General features: G+C 42.9%; 1 protein-coding gene across 2 annotated transcripts in view; it reads left to right on the forward strand.

Annotated features, from left to right (window-relative positions):
• The first annotated feature begins 358 nt into the window (after positions 1-358).
• Positions 359-21,446, forward strand: part of PTPN11 (protein tyrosine phosphatase non-receptor type 11) — an 81,531-nt gene continuing 60,443 nt past the window's right edge. For both annotated transcript variants that reach the window (XM_081790684.1, XM_060612350.3), the window contains exon 1: positions 359-595. In XM_081790684.1, the coding sequence (XP_081646810.1) occupies positions 582-595 (14 nt within the window). In that variant the 5' untranslated portion in view covers positions 359-581. The remainder of the gene's footprint in view (positions 596-21,446) is intronic.

Below are 21,446 nucleotides of genomic sequence, written 5' to 3' on the forward strand. Positions count from 1 at the left end.
AAAGTGAAGCTCAGAGACTCAACAACTGAGGCTCAGCAACTTTCCTAAGGTTACACAGCTAAAAAGTGGAGCAGCGATTTGTGGAACGAAATGAATGAAACTCGGTTTGGCAGTCAGTGCAGGGAAGTGACACGGTGGGAGCGGATGCAACCGGTTCGTGGGAGTGAGCCCCGCAGTGAGGACGCCACGCGCACCTTGCAGCCCAGGTCCAAAGGAGGGTGAAGGGGCTTCGGGAAATGAGTCGCGGCGGCTCCATCGAGCCTACGAACCGCTATTACCAGCCGCTGCTCAGTCCCGGGCGCCCTGGGAGCAGGAAGTGGCGGCGGGCGTCGCGCGGGGTGACGTCACGGCGGCGCCGGCGGCGATAGGCGGGGGAGGAGGAGGAGGAGCGAACCGGGTTTGGGGGGCGGCTGCACAGTCTCCGGGATCCCCAGGCCTGGAGGGGGGTCTGCGCGCGGCCGGCTGGCTCTGCCCCCCGTCCGGTCCCGAGCGGGCCTCCCTCGGGCCAGCCCGATGTGACCGGGCCCAGCGGAACCTGAGTAAGGAGCGGGTCCGTCGCGGAGCCGGAGGGCGGGAGGAACATGACATCGCGGAGGTGAGGAGCCCCGAGGGCCCGGCCCGGGCCTCGGCCCGGCCCCCGCCGCTTTCGATCAGCCCCGCCCGGGAGGGGGCGCCCCGACCGGGGTTCGGACTCCCGCCGGGGGTCGTGCGGGCAGGCTCTCTCCCAACTTCTAGTCCTCCCTGGGCCGGGGGGCCCGGCGCCACCGTGCCCCCACCTCTCGGGTCCCCATTCATTTCCTGCCTCCCCGAGTTCCGGCTCCCTCAGCCCTGGGGATGCCCGTCAGGACGGGGGCAGGTAGAGCCGCCCGGGGAACCGCGGACGCCAGCGGCCCGGCTCAGCGCCGCATTCCTGACCCATTGCCTCATGAGAATTGCCTCATGGTGATTCCGAAATAACCCCGCTCACTTGGGGAGGCTCCTCGGCCCGGGACGCGGGAGGGGAGAGGAGGGAGTTGCGCGGGGCCAGGCCCCCGACTGTCGAGCCGCTCTGGGTCACTGCCTCTCGCGCGCGTTTGGGGGCTTCACTCAGGAACTTGACCCCTCTTTGTGGCTCTTTGCACCTCCTTTCTCCCCCACGCCTCACGTGCCAGAAGTGGAAAAACTGACTGTATCTGCTGCTATTAGAAGTATTTCCTTCCTCCGCGGTCTTCGCTTTGGGAGATGGGAGGGAAGGGAGCTGTATCTGTAGTTAATCCTTAACCACAACCTTACAAGTCAGGTAACGTTAATCCCTCCCGTTTTACGGGTGTGGAAACTGAGGCTTAGAAGTTACATGCTAGTAAATGACAGGATTTGCACCTAAGAGTCAGGAGGATTAGTGAATTAATGAGATCCTTTGAAAGTTCAGAGTAATAATACGACTAATAGCTAACATTTATTTAGTTGTTACTGTAAACCAAATACATTTAATCCTCACTATAACCCTATGAGAAGAGGAATTATTTCTCTTATTATTATCATTACTATTATCCTGGTTCTAAAGATGAGTAAACTGATTTTCAGAAGTTAGGCAACTTGCCTGAGCTCACTCGACCAATAAGTGGTGGAGCCAGAATCTCTGCTATTAATCACCATGTTGCTATTATTATCTTATAACTATTGTTAATCATTTGTGAGCCTTATTTTGTTGGTAAACTGTAGCGTGACTTACTGTTTTCAGATAATGGTCCTTTTATTTTGTATTGCCACTCTTTATTACGATTCACACATAAGACCCATTGTTTGGTCTTTTCCTTTATTGTCTTGTAATGATCACTGTCTTAGACATTTCAAAACTGTCTCAAGCTGTTGGGGTTATTTGAATGAGAGAACTTTCAAAATATTAGGAATGTCTTCTCGAAATACACCTGCACATTTTTCATTCGTGGAAGGAAAAGAGGGAGAGAAAAGAAAACCATAAACTCTTAGGAAGTGAGTGACTTGGACAGGTCTCTTGGCAAGTGCTTACAGATCTGGGTAATATGTAACTGCGTTTCAGCAGAACAGTGGATAGCCTCAAATGTTCTAATTCTTTAGGGAGCTTTTAAATAAAACAGTTGTCTATTCTTTAATCTGTCAAATAGCCATTGAACCTTTTGTTCCTTGTGTCTGCTCTTCCAGACAAGTAAGGATCTGCTTCTTTAGGAGACAAAAAGACTGGGGGTTGGGAGTGGGGAAGGGGCCGGGTGGTAATAGACCCTACATTGTCCAGCTTGTTAGCGTAGAAGCAGGGAAGTGCTGTAGCCAAAGCAGCAAGTGGAGAGATCATTCCTTTTCTCTGGCCCCCATCTATTATCGAGAAGAAACGTGTGCCACCTAAAAAGTCAGATTGGGAATTATTTATTATTTCTTCAGGCTGTAGGTCTCTTTTATTATTTTTAACCAGCTTTATTAAGGTATAAGTGACACGCAATAAGTTGCGTACATTTAAGTGTTCAATTTGATGTTTTGACGTGTGCATACGCTCCTGAAACCATCACCACAGTGAAGGTAATGAATGTATCCATCGTCCCTTGTGATGTTTCCTTGTGTCCTTTTTAATCCCTTCCTTGTCAAGTGACCGCTGTTCTTCTTTCTGTCAGGACACATTAGTTTGTACTTCCTAGAATTTTATATAAATGGAACTTTATGTCTGGTTTCTTATGCTCAGCATAATTATGTGGAGATTCATGTTGTAGCATGCATCAAAAGTTCATTTCTCTTTATTGCTTGGTAACACTCCATTGTGTGGGTGTCTTACTGTTTGCTTATCCATCCACCTGTTGATGGACCATTTGGGTTGTTCTGGAGTTTGGCTCTCACAAACAAAGCTGCTGTGAATGTACAAGAGGTATTTAAGAAAATACCTGTTGGGGTGGGGGGAATGGCTGGATCATACAGTAGATGTATAATTCACTTTTTTCAGAAATTGCTAAACTGTTTACATTCCCACCAGTAGCATATGAGAGTTACAGTTACCCCACATCTCTGTCAACACTTGGTATGGTCAGTTTTTAAATGTTAACCATTTTAGTGGGTGTATCCTGGTATCTCATTGTAGTTCTAATTAGTATTTTTCTTGGTGACTAATAATGTTGATCATCTTTTCATGTGCTGTTTTTGCCATCTGTATATCTTCCTTGGTGACGTGTCTAATCGGCCCAACTATTTTCCTCCATATTTATTTAGTTGTTTTTTTGAATTGAGATTCAAGAATTCTTTATTCTGGGGTGTCTGAGTGGCTCAGTCGGTTGAGCGTCCAACTTCAGCTCAGGTCATGATCTCACAGTCCATGAGTTCGAGCCCCGCGTCGGGCTCTGTGCTGACAGCTCAGAGCCTGGAGCCTGTTTCAGATTCTGTGTCTCTCTCTCTCTCTGCCCCTCCCCTGCTCTCTCTCTCTCTCTCTCTCTCTCTCAAAAATAAATAAACATTAAAAAAATAAAAAAATTCTTTATTCTGGATACAAGTTCTTTATCAGAATTGCAAATATTTTCTTTTAGTTTGTGGCTTGTCTTTTCATTTTTTACCAGTCTCTTTTGAAGAGCAGAGGTTTTTAATTTTGATGAAGTCCAGTTTATCAATTTTTTTTAATGGATCATGCTGAGGAAGCTTTGCTTAACCCAAGGCCTCAAATGTTTTTTAAAAGGCTTTAGGTTTATGTTCCACTTTGAGTTAATTTTTGTATATTGTGAGGCGTGGAGACGTGTGTGTGTGTGTGTGTGTGTGTGTGTGTGTGTTTGTATACATTTTGCGTATGGATGTCCAGTGGTTCTAGTGCTATTTGTTCAAAAGACTGTCTGTCTCGAATTCACACCTTTGTTGAAAATCTGTTGTCCATTTATGTGTGGATCTGTTTCTGGACTCCATTCTATGCTATTGATCTAGTCGTCTGTCCTTATGCCAATACCACATAGTCTTGATTATCGTGGTTTTATTATAAGGTTTGAAATCAGCGTTAGTCTTCCAGCTTTGTTGTTCTTTTTCAAATTATTTTTAACCTCAGTATTAATTCAGTCAACAAATAGTTATTGAACCAGGCCAGATAAAGCCGGAAGACTGGCAACGATGTGATTCTTTTGGTCGAGAGAGAGAGAGAGAGAGAGAGAGAGAGAGAGAGAGAGAGAGAGAGAGAAAAGAAACATATGAATGAATGTCACAATTTCGGGTAGTAAAAACTGCCGGGAGGAATAAAAAACAACAAAGGGGGATAATGTAGTTCGTTTGATGAGTTTAGGAATGATCTTTCTGAGGCGATGATCATATGAGTTGATTTCTGAACGACCAGTACTATTCTCAATTTTGTTTTGCTTGCTTAATTTAAATCAAAATAATTCTTTGCAGTGTGTTTAAGGATTTAGATTTTGTATACATTCAGTAATTAAAATGTAAGTGTATTCAGTATACTGATATTTCTCAACATCACAGGTAGGGAAATGAAGGCAGTGAATAATGAAATGACTCCCTCCTCCCCCCATAATTTAGTGGTCGTCGTACCGAATTTAGCTTTTGAGGTTGCTTGTGTGCCTGATTTCTGCCTTGTTCAGCTGACAAAACTGTCTGTATTCTCCAAGCCCTCTTTCAGCATATGGCACATCCTTTACATTTGCTTTTTTGTTTTTCTGAAAGATACGTGTACAATGACTTGAGCCGAGAGGAGCTACATAGGAGCAGAAAATGTAGCTCCTTCTCACACTCCAGGCTTTTGGTTTATCTGTTGCAGGTCAAGTACATTTTGTCCCAGGCTCTCCCTGGTGGCCATGTTTGTTTATCTCCCGTGGGAGTAAATAAACTTGCCTTGCTGAAAAATGACAGTTCTGTGCCTTTCCAATTGCGACCGGGATGTCTTTATTAGTGTTGTGTCCCTGTGTAAGCTCAGGGTTTTGACCAGAGCTGCTCAAATGCAGGGGCCACCGCTAAGATTACTTACCCTTCTTGTACATGGTCAGTGGGGAGCCTGTTGGAGAGTCGCACAAGATCCTGAAAAAGCAGAGCCAGCTCGTGCTTGTGATTGTTACTAGCGGGCCTTAGTGGACTTTGTTAGGCAGCCACCGAACAATAGGACGCTGTGCTTATTCCTCTTTCCCTTTGGGACTCAGACAGCACTTGCCATCCAGTGCGGACGTTTCTGAGGCAAGGCAAATACTGCCTTACCTTTAAGGAAAGGCAAATACTGATGCTCTGTAGGACTTGTGTACTGCAGCCAAGGCTTTAAGACCCCGAACTGGATTCAAACGCCCTAAATTGCAGCTCGGTTCACGACTGAGTTTTGGAGCGTTGTGTGCGTTTCGTAAACTTGCGTGCGCTGCCGTCCTTGACAACGCTGAAACATGGATGGTACTATTCATGTTTGCAAGGAGCATTGAATTCAGAGAGGTAGACAGACTTGTGTGCCGATGTCAAGTGGGTTTGATAAAGCTAGTATTAAACTGAAATAGAAATTTATTCGTATAGAATATTCTGTTTAGGATACATACGTTCTCGTATGCTGATATATACATATATACATGCTGTAGGTCTGCCTGTACTGAATACATACATATATATGTACAAATACACACACACACACACACACATACACACACACAGACATATAATATGTTTATTGTAAAGATAATGCATTCTAGATTCCAGTCTTTATCATCCCATCGAACCATTCTATTGAAATGTTGATCCACTCACTCAAGAACTATTGTGAGATTACTATGCGCCAGGCGCTGTGCTAGGCCCTGGGTGGGTGTTTGGGCATTGGGAAACAGCAAGTATGCAAGTGTTGAGGTGGGGAAGTTCTTGGAGCCCTTTAAGAGCAAAAGGGAGCCTGGGGAGGTAGGTGGGGACTGGACCACATAGGAACTTGTAAAGTCTTCAGATGTCATGTGGACCATGGAGAGGAGTCTGGATTGTATTTTAAGAGCAGTGTAAAGCCATAGAAGGATGTGATCAGGGGAGTGGCATGAGCTGGTCAGTTTAAAAATATCCTTCTGGCTAGCGTGAAGGAAGGGTTGTAGGAGACACGAGTGGACTCAGGGAGAGCAGACGAGTGAGAGAGAGGCTTTGAACTAGGGTAGCAACCATTTGTAGCAAGACTTGGAGGCAGTTTGCTTTTATTGCCTTGTCATCAGAGCCATGATGCTGACCAGTGAAATTCCATGAGAAGATATTATAAAGACAGAGCTATTTTTTTCTAGCTTCTGTTACTTAGGATGCTGGTCCCTATTGACTGCCCTTTCTTCATGACTTATCCTTTTCCTACAGGATATTAAAATTTAATTAGAAAAGAGGAATATTCTTGTAATCTGCAGGAAGTACCAAACTATAAACTTTCTCCCCAAGGACAAAGATAATGATTTTTTTTTTTTTTGGAGCAGCTGGTACAAAAGATATACCCAGTGTCACTTTATATTTAGTCAAGAAACTGAAATTAGACTTTGGATCCCTAGTTTACTCTTCTTAGCATGGCAGTCTTGAGAATAAGTTCCTGAAATTATCGGCCTGCTTGACTGTTGCCCCACACCCCTGGGGGAAGAGGGTGCATAGATAAAACAAAAAATTCAGCATCATTGTATTTTCTTTTTGGTTCGTCAGCATTTCTTTTTTTTTTTTTTTTTTTTAAACTCACTTGACATAAATAAGTTCCTAGCCTCAGAGAGCGAAGGCTTTGTAGAATATGTGTTCACTAACGGGGGGTGGGGGGGTTGGATTTCTGGTGTGATTTCCCAGAAAATCGTGTGGGTTTGTAAACTTTCCTGCAGGCAGGGATTCTGTCTTTTGTTTCTTGAGGCTCACTCAGTCTCATGTGTTTTAGGCATTTTGTTTTTAGACACCGGTTTGTGGCTCTTTTTTCACAAGTGGTGGTGGTGGTGTGTGTGTATGTGCACACACATACACGCTCTCAGCTCTTTCTAAGGGATGGGTGGTCCCTGTCTAGAACACGTATGGCCTGAGATCCTTAGTAAATAATAACGCCAGAAGATGGCCAGTTAGAAGGGATCATCAGGGGCTGACAGGTGTGCAGGTGTTAGAATGAGCAAAAGGGGGACACTCTTTCTTCCCTCTCTCCTTCCCATGTGACTTTTTCTCTATCCCCCTTTTCCCCATGTATTTTATCCTCCCCCCCCCCCCCCCCCCCCCAAATTCGGTCAACAGCCATTCATCAAATGCCTACTATATACAAGGGAGGACTGGAAATTTATCTGTTTCATCTCATCTTGTCTGGACCCACGATATTAATCACCTTGTTGATTAACTCAAATGGAGTTATAGTAATTTGTCTCCTGTAGTACAGATGCATTTGCATTACCTTTTTTTTTTTTTTTTTTTTTTGGTAGACTAAACTCTGCCATTTACATCCACACCAGGTGGAAGATGGGGCCAGGCATAGAGATGTGTGGCCTTAGTACCTAATAGTTCAAGTGTTTCTAATCCTTGAGGACAGCCCTGTAATACTAATTTTATTAATTCTACTGTTTGTCTTTACCCTCATTAAGAACTAAGGGATTGAGTGAACTCTAACTTCTCCTTATTTGTGATAAGCATGCTGTACATCCCAGAATTGTCAGTGGTTGGACACAAATATTAAATATAAGTGGGAAAAAGTTTTCAGTGATTACCAGTGCTTTTCGGAAAAAACAGCTCAGGAAAAAGAGTTTAAAATATATCAAAGCTCAAGTAGATAGGGTATGGACTAGCACTTTTAATTTCTAATTATATGCTATTTGAAATAATGTAGGGACAGCCCTTGAACCTTGAAGTTAAGTTTATTAAAAGGCAGTGCAACATAAATGATATATACGTCAACAGGGCCTGTTGTGATACTGACATAATTATGCATGAGATGAATCTTTCCTGCTGTGTTCCACCAGTAATAATAATGATAACAAAGGTGATAGCCAATGTGTATTAAGCTCTTGCTGTGTCCAGCCTTTGTGCTAAGTGCTGGTTACCGAGTTTCCTCTGTAAACATCACCCTCCTCTGTTGACTCTTAATAACATGATAGGCATACTTGTAAGTTGTAAATGAAATAATAGTTTATTTAATAAAGGGGTAAAGAGACCACCATCCAACGGCCACATCTCCTGTTGCCAGTCTACCTGATGGGTCGGGTGGTGTTTACCAGGCTTCGCCTTCAGCAGCAGAAGTCACTTTTGTAATGTCTTTTGCGTCCTCAGCATCAGCAGGTTACTCTGTAAGCATTATTCCTGTAAAATATGCAAAGGTGAGAACATGCGGTTACAATAGGACAATGTGTGGGTTTAGATCCTGCTGTTAGAAATTTTTAGAAATAAGTAGCCGAAGGTAATGGTTAAAAGTTTGATTTCTGGAGTTTCAGAACTGGCACATGGCATTCAGTAAGTGTAGCAGTAATTTTAATCAGCCATGACGGATGAAAGCAAATACTGTGTTGCTTTGTCCTTGCTATCAGGGCTAGTTCACAACTGCTGAAGAAAGGTATGGGTAATAAACGTGGAGGGATCTTTATTTTACAATTTGTAAGTTCTTATTTAAATATATAATATTTTTGGTAGTAAAACGATAAATCTGTCTTCTTTCTGTCCCCATACTCTATCTCCATGTGAATTCTCCTCTCTGTCTTACTTATTTTCTTCTCTCTGTCATCCCTTTTTTGGTACCTAGTACAGCCAGCTTCGGGGGTGTAGGGATGGAGAACTTACTGATGATGTAAGTCATGCTGGTAACTGTAGCAAGTGGATATTTCAGAAAAATTTTAAAGAATTTTTATTTACTTGGGATTCATTTCAAACTTAGAGAAAAGTTACAAGAATAAAAATAGTACAAAGAATACACATATAGATGGCGTACCATTTACCCAGACTCAGTACTGTTAACTTTTCATCCCATTTGCTTTATGTTCTGTGTGTGTAAATACACGTATATAATATTTTATAATCTTGCCCCAAACATTTGAGGGTAAATTACATATATCATAGTCCTTTACCCTTAAATACTTCAGTGCATATTTTCTTTAAAAAAAAATTTTTTTTTTTTTTTTTTGGGGCGCCTGGGTGGCTCAGTCGGTTAAGCGGCCGACTTTGGCTCAGGTCATGATCTCGCGGTCCGTGAGTTCGAGCCCCGCATCGGGCTCTGTGCTGACAGCTCAGAGCCTGGAACCTGTTTCAGATTCTGTGTCTCCCTCTCTCTGACCCTCCCCCGTTCATGCACTGTCTCTCTCTGTCTCAAAAATAAATAAACGTTAAAAAAAAAAATTAAAAAAATTTTTTTCACGTTTATATATTATTGAGAGACAGAGACAGAGCATGAGCAGGGGAGGGATAGAGAGAGGAGGAGACACAGAATCTGAAGCAAGCTCTGGCACAGAGCCTGACGCAGGGCTGGAACCCACCAACTGTGAGATCATGACCTGAGGCGAAGTGGGATGTTTAACTGACTGAGCCACCCAGGCGCCCCTTCAGTGCATATTTTCTAAGAATAAAGTTATCCTTGGGGCGCCTTGGTGATTCAGTCGGTTAAGTGTCTGACATCGGCTCAGGTCACGAAACTCAGGTTTGTGAGTTTGAGCCCAGTGTTGGGCTCTTGTGCTGACAGCTCAGAGCCTGGAGCCTGCTTCGGATTCTGTGTCTCCCTCTCTCTCTCCCCCCCTCCCCTGTTCATACTCTCTCTCTCCCTCAAAATAAACATTAAGAATAAAGTTATCGTTTAAAAATTTTTTAAGTGTATTTATTTATTTTGAGAGAGAGAAAGAGAGAGCGTGAGCACACATGTGCGGGGGAGGGGCAGAGAGAGAGAGGGAGAGAGAGAATCCCAAGCAGGCTCCACACTGTCAGTGCACAGCCCGACATGAAGCTCCATTGTGAATGGTGAGATCATGACCTGAGCCAAAATCAAGAGTTACACACTTACCCAACTGAGCCATCCAGGCACCCCTTTTTAATTTTTAACTGTAGTAATTTTACCATTGATAATAATCCTTTTGTCTAACCTGTTATATTGTAGCTGTGCCAGTTGACCCAATAATGTCCTTTATAGATTTTTTTTCCTCTTCTAGTATAGGATCCAGTTGTATTTAGCTGTTAGATCTCTTAAATCTGGAATACTTCTATAGCCTTTTGTCTTTTTTTTTTTAAGTTGATTTGTTAATTTTTAAGAGAGAGAGACAGAGGGTATGAGGGAGGGAGAGACAGAGAGGGAGGGAGAGAGAGAGAGAGAATCCCATGCAGGTTCTGCACTGCCAGCACAGAGCCTGATTCAGGGCTTGAACTCACAACCTGTGAGATCATGACCTGACCCGAAATCAAGAGTCTGATTGATGCTTAACTAACTGAGCCACCTGGGTGCCCCATACAGCCTTTGTCCTTTATGCTAGTGATTTTTGGGAAAAATACATCTCTCCCTTCCCCTTTTAAAATAGAAGATTTCTCATTTTGGATTTGTCTGATATATCATCATTATTAGATATTAGCCTGAGTACTATGTAGGTGATAACTGTGTCCTTCTTGGGATAGCATATCTGGAAGTACACAATGTCCATTGATGACGTTGGTCATCATCAGTGATCACCTGGTTAAGAGTTTGTGCATTTTCTCCTTGTATAAGATATTTTCTCTCTTGTAACTAATTAGCAATTGATGAGGAGACAGTGTGAAACCATACCTGCCTGTATCCTGCTCCCCTTGGGTTTCTCCCTATATTTAGCATCCATTGATGATGGTTTGCATATACAGTCTTTACTGTGATGCTTGCTAATTGCATACCAGAAACATTTAAAGTTATGCTTTAACTTTTTACAAGCAGTAGCTTTTTAAAAACAAATGTTTTTTTACACATTTTGAAATATTTCTTTCCAAATTAAAGTGCAAGATGGGGAAACAAACTTGTGCCTTATCCTGACCTTTTTCAATCCAAATAATTAGGAAGGGAAAGAAAATTTAGTATTTTACATTTTTTTCATGCTATGATGGCTGGGCTTATTTCATGTTTAGAAAAATGCAACTCATGGGCGCCTAGGTGGCCCAGTCGATTAAACGTCCGACTTCGACTCTGGTCATGATCTTGTGGCTCTTGAGTTTGAGCCCTGCATCTGGCTCTGTGCTGACAGCTCAGAGCCTGGAGCCTGCTTCGGATTCTGTGTCTCCCTTTGTCTGCCCCTCCCCTGCTTGTATTCTGTCTCTGTCTCTCTCTCCGAAAGGGGGGGGGGGGGGAAGGAAAGAAAAATGCAACTCATATTAGTGAGTAAAAATACATTTCTTTCAAGGGTTTGTTTTTTTTTTTTTTGATATTTCTTTATTTATTTTTTGTGGATTTATTGAAGGGAAAAACAAATCCAGAACATAGGTGTGATTTAAAAAAAAATACATTTAATAGAACAAAATTATATTTTCTTTTGACTCCTACTAAATTAAACAACGCTTAAAACTAAACAGTTGATATTCTATCCACCACAGCCTTGGTAGAATGGTTGCCAAACTTTGTAGAGATGTTTATGACTTTGGTTCTTTCCCTCTAATGTCCCGGTTAAATGTAAAATTTCATTGCTTTAAATGGGATCTGTTTATAGGGCTACCCAATGTGGTCTGCTTTAGCTTGTAGTCCCGTAGAAAGAACCCTGAGCAGCTGTGTTTTTTTTTTTTAATGTGTATCTATTACCATGGTTATGAACACCTGCACGTTTACAGGTGAGGGGCCCAGGGAACAAAGCTGGGTGAAGGGCTGTATAGGTGCCAGAGTGGTAACAGAGACGAAGAGAAGTAGACTGAGTGTTCTTTCCCCACTGATGTTAACGTAGTTAAAATATCAAAACGTAGTGTTTTCAAGTGCATGAGGGGGTTTTAATAAGTTTTTGTCTTACGCGCTGGGGCTGTGGACATTTGCTTTGGAAATTCTTATTAAAATTGCCATAGCGTACAGATTGGGGAAGATAAACTCCTTAGCGCTACAAATTGGCTAAGAATTGATTGCTAGAAATAATCATCTTTTTCTTCAAATAAAAGAGTTGGTGGGGCAGGTCTGAGAAGAAGAGCCTTTGCCATCTGACATTTGCGTCTCTTCTGACAACCTCTTGTGACACCACCTATGACCTGTGTCTGTGGGGGAACTGTGGATGTGGGAGAGCAGTGACAGTCTCCCCCCATCGCATGGCTGCTCTCATCCTTCCCTTCTAGCCACAGATATTTGAGGAATCATGTGTGAGCCCCTTTGCTTGGAGCCAGAGGTACACATTACACATTGGTGCTGAAACAGACAGGCTCTCTCCCCCTTGTGAGCTGCCAGTCCAGCCTTTAACCTGGTGGTTGGAGGAACGCGTGCATAGATTTCATGTTGATATCACTTAGGTGCTGTGAGGAGGCAGGATGGGAGCATCTGACCGTGGAGAAAAGCAGGCTTGACCACATGGGGAAAACGGAGAAGTCACCAGAGCAAGAGAGGTTGGGGCCACACCTTGCAGGGTCCTGTGAAATTCTGTTCCTTTATGGTGAGAATTTTATTCTGACTAAAAAGTAAATTCCTAGTTCCAAAGGTGCAACTCTAAGGGCTGCTTCTGTGCTAAGCATTTTATGTCTTATTTTTATCTCACAACAGTGCTGTGAATTAAGTTGTTCTAAGTATAGTGAGCAACCCAGAAATCATAAAGGAAAAATCTGATACATTTCACCATGCCACGATGAATTTCTGTGGAAAAAGAATACCGCACGGTGAAAAGTGCAAAAGCTAAGATGAATATTTGCCACACATATAATAAAGGATCATTTTCTGGTTGTGTCACGAGCTCCTTCCTATAACGGAGGAAAAAAATGCGAGAGAAAAACGAGCTGTGACCAACTGACAATTCATACAAAAGGAAGAAAAAGAGACTTTGAAAATACGAAAAAGTGCTTAGTCTCACCCAGAAATGCAAACTAGAATAGTATTTTTTCCCCATGAATCAGAGCAACAAAGATGAAAAAATCTGGTAACATATGCAGTATTGGCAAAAGTGAGAGAAAACAGGGCCTTTCACACTCAGTTTATGGGAGTCGAAACTGGTACCTTCTTTTGAGTGCAGTTGGGGAGATTTGTCAAAGTGAAAGGCAAACTCTTGCCAAAGCAGTTTTCTAAAAATGTGATCTGGAGATGTACTTGAAAAAGTGTATAATGGTGATTGTAACGGATATGTTCTGCTGCATTATTTGTAATAACGAAACCTAGGCATGATGTAAATATCCTATGCTGGCAATTAAATTCTGGGCGGTATATTCACACGATGGAATATCATGTAGCTGTTAAAAAGAACGCACTGCTATAGAAGGATCTTCAAGGTGTAGTAGGTGAAAAAAATTGGGGTATAGGTCAGGAGGATGCCGTGCGTGTGTGTGTTTGCACACATGCGCGTGTTACTATGCCCATTTTATAGATGAGTTAACGGTGAGGTGAAATAACTAGCCCGCGGCCACATGCAGCTGGGATGTGAACCAGGGCAATCTAGCTGCAGCCCGTGTTCCTGCCTATAAGGCTTGGCCACCCGATGCCAGTGATTCCCAGCCTTTTCAACCCAGGGGGGTTCCTCTTTTTTTTTTTTTTTTTTTTAAGCATAAACCTAATATTCTGAAAAAAATTGTTTTCAAACCTGCATTTATTGTATAATAATTGGTTTTCCCTTTTTTCTTCCTTTTTTTTAAGAAGGCAGCATTATGCCTTCTGAAAAAAATTGTTTCCAAATCTGTATTTATTATATGGTAATTGTTTCTTTCTTTCTTTCTTTCTTTCTTTCTTTCTTTCTTTCTTTTCCTTTCTTTTCTCTCTTTTCTTTTCTTTTCTTTTCTTTTCTTTTCTTTCTTTCTTTCTGGTAGAAGGCAGCATTATGCCACTCTGCGTCAGACTACCACACCAAGTACCATAATTGTTTTGCAGCCACAAACAAAAGGCATTTGACATTTTAATTACTTTATGTAGGTAGACAAGTTGAGGGGTGATGTAAGATTTCCATTATATGTTTTGAAAAATTACAAATATCTGGAAGCCCTCTGAGGACTGTGGGGACTCAGGTGGGAACCAAGGATCAAAGAAGCTGGGCAAGATTAAAAAAAAGAACTGGGGGCGGTTAGGTGTCCAGCTTCGGCTCAGGTCAGGATCCCACGGTTCGTGGGTTCAGGCCCCGCATTAGGCTCTGTGCTGACGGCTCAGAGCCTGGAGCCTGCTTTGGATTCTGTGTCTCCCTCTCTCTCTGCTCCTCTCCCACTCATGCTCCGTCTCTCTCTGTCTCTCAAAGATAAATAAATATTTAAAAAATTTTAAAAAATTGGGTAGTTTAGGTAATCATACTGAATGCAAAATATGGGATGCCAGCTGATAGGTATACAAATTAAGGTTGAGTTCTTCCTGGGTGAAATTCTGTCTTGATCTTCTGACAGGCTCTCAGAGAGAGTGAAAAGCAAACTAATATTTTTTCCTTTTGTTCTGAGCCCTGTGATTTTTTTCCTAGGCCAATGAGAATGATGTTTCGATTCCCCTAAAACACTAGTGAGATGGTACAGGAAAAATTAAAAATAAAACAAATTTCCATTAATGTAAACAGCAGGAATGTTGATGGACTATGTGTGCGTTCTTGCCTCTTCTGATTATTTCTTGTCAGAACAATCTTATATTTATTATTATGATTGTCAGTAATATCTAACATTATGTACTTAGTGTGCCCCTCACTCAGGTAACTAAGCATCTTAAATTCCATATGTACCATTTCTAACACTTAATTTCCTTTCCCCACCCTTTCCGTATCTCCAACCCTCGAGTTGACTAGACTCCAAACCTAGGAGTCATTCTTCTTCCTTCTTTCCTTCCTTCTTTCCTTCTTTCCTTCTTTCTTTCCCATCCTGTGTGTAATCCCTGAGGGAATCCTGTTGGCTACCCTTAAGATATTCCTAGTTGGACTATTTATCACTCCTCCCACTGCTGCCACCTTGGTCCTTGGTCCTTGGTCCTATCATTTCTCGTCCGGATTATTTATCACAGTAGCTTTCTTTTTTTTTTTTTTTTTTAACGTTTATTTATTTTTCAGACAGAGAGAGACACAGCATGAATGGGGGAGGGGCAGAGAGAGGGAAACACAGAATCGGAAGCAGGCTCCAGGCTCTGAGCCATCAGCCCAGAGCCCGACGCAGGGCTCAAACCCGCGGACCACGAGATTGTGACCTGAGCCGAAGTCGGACGCTTAACCAACTGAGCTACCCAGGCGCCCCATATCACAGTAGCTTTCTTAACTGACTTGGGTGCTATCCCTGCACAGTAGTTTGAAAGGCGATTTAGAAATATAAGTCACGGGGCGCCTGGGTGGCTCGGTCGGTTAAGCGTCCGACTTTGGCTCAGGTCATGATCTCACGGTCCGTGAGTTCGAGCCCCGCGTCGGGCTCTGTGCTGACAGCTCAGAGCCTGGAGCCTGTTTCAGATTCTGTGTCTCCCTCTCTCTCTGCCCCTCCCCTGTTCATGCTGTGTCTCTCTCTGTCTCAAAAATAAATAAACGTTAGAAATATAAGTCACATCATGTTGCTCCTCTGCCTAAAACCCTCCAGTCCTTTCCCATCTTACAGAAAATAAAGGCTGATGTTTTTACAGGGCCTCCGAGTCCCTGCATCTTCTGGCTTTTCGTGACCTCACTGGCCTCATGTACTTGTCTGTCCCTTGCCTGTTCTGCTGCAGCCACACTGGCCTCTTGCACACGTGTCAAATACGGTCCTCCCCTGTGCCCTTGATCTTGCTCCTCCCCTTGCCTGGCGTGCTCCTCTCCCACATATGGGCATGTGCTGCCTTGCTCCTTCTAGGTCTTGTTAAATGTTACCTTGTCGCTGAGGCTCCCCATGTATCCTGTATAAGTAGCATCCCCCTTGGGGCACCTGGGTGGCTCAGTTGGTTGGGTATCTGACTCTCGATTTTAAGCCAGATCATGGTCTTGCGGTTCATGGGTTTGAGGCCTGCGTTGGGCGCATGCGTGCTCCCTCCCTCCCTCTCTCTCTCTCTCTCTCTCTCTCCCTCTCAAAAATAAACATTAAAAAAAGTAGTGTCTCCCTCATCCTCTATTCCCCTCTCGCTGCCTCTTGTAGCAGTTTTACTGTCTGACATCTTATGTATTTACTTTTATTTTTTTAGCTTTTGGTTTTTACCTCCTCCGTTATAAAGAAACCCTGTTGAGGAGAGGGAAGTTACTCTGTTAACCGGTGTGTCCTCAGTGCCTGTGTATTCGGTGTTTGTGGAATGAGTGAATTTAAAGCCCTCTCTTTTATTATCCCGGTTTCTTTCTTTCTTTCTTTCTTTCTTTCTTTCTTTCTTTCTTTCTTTCTTTCTTTCAACAACTTTAAAGAGATAATTCACGTACCACAACAGTTCACCTATTTAAAGTATACAGTTCACTGGTTTTTAGTGCATTCACATGCTGCATTACAATTTTAGGACATTTTCATTACTCAAAAAGAAACCCTGTACCTATTACCTGTCCCCCTTCTTTTTTTTTTTTTTTTAATATTTATTTATTTATTTATTTAGAGAGAGAATGAGAACAAGACGGGGAGGGGCAGGGAGAGAAGGAGAGACAGAATCACAAGCAGGCTCCATGCTGTCAGCGCAGAGCTCCATGTGGGGCTCAAACTCACGAACTGAGATCATGATGACCTGAGCCAAAATCAAGAGTCAGACGCTTACGTGACTGGGCCACCCAGGTGTCCCCCCCGCCTCCCTCCCACCCCCTGCTTTTTAAAAGTTTGTTTATTTATTTTGAGAGAGAGAGAGAGAGAATCCCAGGCAGGCTCTGCACTGTCAGCTCAGAGCCCAGTGTGGAGCTTGAACCCATAAATTGTGAAATCATGACCTGAGCTGAAACTAAGATTTGGACACTTAACCGACTGAGCCACCCAGGTGCCCCTAGCTATCCCCCTTCTTAAAGCAAACACTAAGTCTACTTTCTGTCTCTGTGAATTTGCTTATTCTGGACATTTCACATCAATGGAATCATACAACATGTGGCCTCTTGTGTCTGGTTTCTTTCATTTAGCAGAATATTTTCAAGGTTCATTCAAATTGTAGCATTTATCAGTGCTTCATTCCTTTTAAATGACCAAATGATATTACGTTGTATGGATTCTCAGTTCTTTTTTTTTTTTAATGTTTATTTATTTTTGAGACAGAGCAAGAGATAGAGCGCAAGCAGCAGAGGGGGCAGAAAGAGGGAGACACAGAATCTGAACCAGGCTCCGAGCTGTCAGCACAGAGCCCGACACGGGGCTCGAACTCCCGAACCATGAGATCATGACCTGAGCCGAAGTTGGACGCTTAACTGACTAAACCACTCAGGCGCCCCCTCAGTTTGTTCTTAAAACAAACCTAAGAATTATTATTGCTATATTGTGGATGATAAATCAGAAGTAGAAAGTACTTGCCCAGGTCACTGAGCTAGTCAGTGGGAGGGCTCAGTTGTGCACCTAGGTCTGTGTGATCAGAGCCCTCACCATGATGCTGCAGAAGTGACCATGTCCTTAGTGCACGATTTATGACAGCTTTTCACCCTTGCTTTCTCTCTTTCACTGTTGTAAAACAACTCACATTGGGCCAGTATTTGTCGAGAAGTCTCTTCAAAGTTCGTTTGCGTATCAGTACCGGGACTCTACATTTAATAATTGACTTATATTCCTGGGAGTATTATTGGATTAGTCTGTGAAGGTCCTGGGTGATTTGACTTCCGAAATTACTCTTTTTACCACAAATGTTGGTGACTTTTAGAATCCACGAAGGAAATCTTACTGGAAACTCAAAGAGGAATCCTCTGAAGTGGACGGCATTCGTGGTGGACTTCGTTATTTGTGTGTCTTTAAAAACTTTTTATTTTGAAATAACTTCAAATTTATACAAATCTTGAGAATGATACAACTTCTGTTTAGTTTTTACCCAGATCTGCCAGCTAGCATCGTATCACATTTGCCTCCCCCCATGTATATACGCACTGTATGTCTAATTTCATTCTGAACCATTGGAGAGTAAATTACAAACATGTTGTCTTGTTACTCTAAGATACGTCAGTGTGTTGGGGCGCCTGGGTGGCTCACTTGGTTAAGTGTCCAACTTTGGCTCAGCTCATGATCTCGAGGTTTGTGAGTTTGAGCCCCGCCTGCGTAGGGCGCTGACAGCACAGGAGCCTGCTTCCGATTCTGTCTCCTTCTCGGCCCCTATCCCACTCATGCGTGCTCTGTCTCTCTCTCCTTCTCTCTCTCGAAATAAATAAACATTAAAATAAAATAAAATAAAATACTTCAGTGTGCATTTCCTAAAAACATAGACATACATACAGTACACTTGTCAAAATCAGGAAATTTATATTATAATGATACCCTTGAATTTCTACCTCCATCTGACCTTGTAGAATGTCACTCATTTGGGGTTTGTCTGACGTTCCTCATAATTAGGTTAGATAATGCATTTTTGATGGGAATATCACAGAAATGACACTTGCTCTTCTCCATGCATGATGTCAGGAGGCACGAGATGCCAGTTTAATCCATAACTGGTGATGTTAACTTTTATCTGTTGGTTAAGATAGTTATCTGTCAAATTCTCCACTGTGAAGTTTGTATCTAAAAATTTTTTTTTAATGTTTATTTATAAAATTTTTAAAAATTTTTTTTTAAAGTTTATTTTTGAGACAGGGAGAGACAGAGCATGAACAGGGGAGGGTCAGAGAGAGGGAGACACAGAATCTGAAGCAGGCTCCAGGCTCTGAGCTGTCAGCACAGAGCCCGACGCGGGGCTCGAACTCACGGACCGCGAGATCATGGCCTGAACCGAAGTCGGCCGCTTAACCGACTGAGCCACCCAAGGCGCCCCTATAAAATTTTTTTAATGTTTATTTTTTAGAGAGATGGACAGACAGACACATACACACACACACACACACACACACACACACACTGACACAGAGTGTCAGTGGGGGAAGGGCAGAGAGAGAGGGAGACACAGAATCTGAAGCAGGCTCCAGGTTCTGAGCTCTCTGCAGAGCTTGATGTGGGGCTCGAACTCAAGAACCCATGAAATCATGACCCGAGCCGAAGTTGGACACTTAACTAACTGAGCCATTCAGGTGCCCCTGAGTATTTTTTATTTGTTAATTAATAAGTAATTAATAGGGGCGCCTGGGTGGCTTGGTCGGTTAAGCTTCCGACTTCAGCTCAGGTCATGATCTCACGGTCTGTGAGTTCGAGCCCCGCGTCGGGCTCTGTGCTGACAGCTCAGAGCCTGGAGCCTGTTTCAGATTCTGTGTTTCCCTCTCTCTCTGCTCCTCCCCCGTTCATGCTCTGTCTCTCTCTGTCTCAAAAATAAAATAAAACGTTAAAAAAAAAAAAAATTAAAAAAAAAAATAAGTAATTAATAAACATTTCATGGGGAGGTACTTTGAGTTGCTATAAACACCCTATACTTCCTGAAATGTTCACCCACTAGTTTTAGTGCCTTGTGACAGTTCTTGCCTGACCTATTAATGTGACAGTTACCAAAAGGTGATTTCCTAATTCTGTCACTCCTGTATTTATTATATATCATTCTTTGTGCTTCTACTGCAAAGAGCTTTCCCTTTGTCCCCCTGTATTTGATTGCAGTTAAATATACATAACAGAAAATTTGTCATTTTAACCATTTTTTAAAACTTATTTTAACTTTTTTTAATGTTTATTTTTGAGAGAGAGAGAGAGACAGAGAGACAGAGAGACAGAGCGTGAGAAGGGGAGGGGCAGAGAGAGAGGGAGACTCAGAATCCGAAGCAGGCTCCAGGCTCTGAGCTGTCTGCACAGAGCCCGACGCGGGGCTCAAACCCATGGACTATGAGATCATGACCTGAGCCGAAGTCAGATACTCAACCAACTGAGCCACCCAGGTGCCCCTAAAACTTTCAAAAAGATTGATTGATTGATTGATTGATTGAGAGTGTGTGTGTGTGTGTGTGTGTGCTAGTGGGAGAGGGACAGGAGAGGGAGACAGAGAATCCTGAGCAGGCTTTGCACTGTCAGTGCAGAGCACAACACGGGGTTCGATCTCATGAACTGTGGGATCATGACCTGGGCTGAATCAAGAGTCAGACGCTTAACCGACTGAACTACCCAGACGCCGCATCATTTTAATGATTTTTAAGTGGCAATTAAGCACATTGACGTTGGTGGACAGCCACCCGCACCATCCATCTCCAGAACATTTTCATCTTCTCAACTGAAACTCTGTGCTTGTTAAGCACTAACACCCCCATGTCCTCCTCCGGTTCCTGACAACCACCATCCTATTCTCTGTCTCTTTGGGTTTGACTACCTTAGGTGCATCATGGAGAGGTAGGGTCTTACAGTATACGCCCTTTTGTGACTGGTGTGTTTCACTCAACACAATGTCTTCGAGGTTCATCCGTGTTGTAGCGTGTGGCAGAATTTCTAACTTATCAAGGCTGAATTATATTCCGTTGATGTACATAATCACATTTTGTTGATCCATTCGTTCGTTGGTAGGCACTTGGGTTGCATCCACCATTTGGCTGTTATGAGTAGTGCTGCTATGAACATGTGTATACAAATATCTGAGTTCCTGCTTTTAGTTCTTTTGGGTATATACCCAGAAGTGGAATTTCGGTATACATGGTTAGTCCATACTTAATTTTTGGAAGAACCGTAATTAGTTAAAAAAAAATTGAGATCCATATGGACTGTTAGGTTTCTTATTTTATTCAATGGTCTGCTTTCTATTAATATCATTTTTTATTTCAAAAAAAAATGGTTAATGTTTATTTTTGAGACAGAGAGAGACAGAGCATGAGCAGGGGAGGGGCAGAGAGAGAGGGAGACACAGAATCTGAAATAGGCTCCAGGCTCCGAGCTGTCAGCACAGAGCCCGACGTAGCCCTCGAACTCACGAACTGTGAGATTGTGACCTGAGCTGAAGTTGGATGCTTAACTAACTGAGCCACCCAGATGCCCCAATATCGTTTTTTAATTTTGAGGTACAAATTGTCTAATTTGGCAGGTATGAGTCCCTTTAAGCTGGCTCTTGTATTCTTTTGACATGTCCTCATTGGAGCTGGATACAGGAAGGTGTTCCAAATTCATCTTACTTTTAGTGCCCAGAACTGGAATCAGCTTTTTCTCCAAGAAACCCGGTTCCTTTTGTTGGAGAAAAGTATTTAGAAACCATGATAAGGGGGCTGGTTATGCTGATGGCTGCTGGGGTGTCATTGCTTCCAGGCCCTTTTAGAAGAAAGAGCTAGGAAAATCTGTGTGCATCATACATATGCACATACCTACATGGAAACCTACATCTGTATTTCTATAGTTATCTCTATATGTATGTTAAAAGCTAGAGTTTACATTACCTCCGATTCTAATCTAACACCAGAGTTTATTTGGGCATTCTCCCTGTCTATATGTATATTGCCTCTCCAACAGTGAGAGATCTGGCTCTCATTATCCTCAGT

Source organism: Panthera onca, chromosome D3 (assembly GCF_046562875.1).
Source record: "Panthera onca isolate mPanOnc1 chromosome D3, mPanOnc1 haplotype 2, whole genome shotgun sequence".
NCBI lineage: Eukaryota > Metazoa > Chordata > Mammalia > Carnivora > Felidae > Panthera > Panthera onca.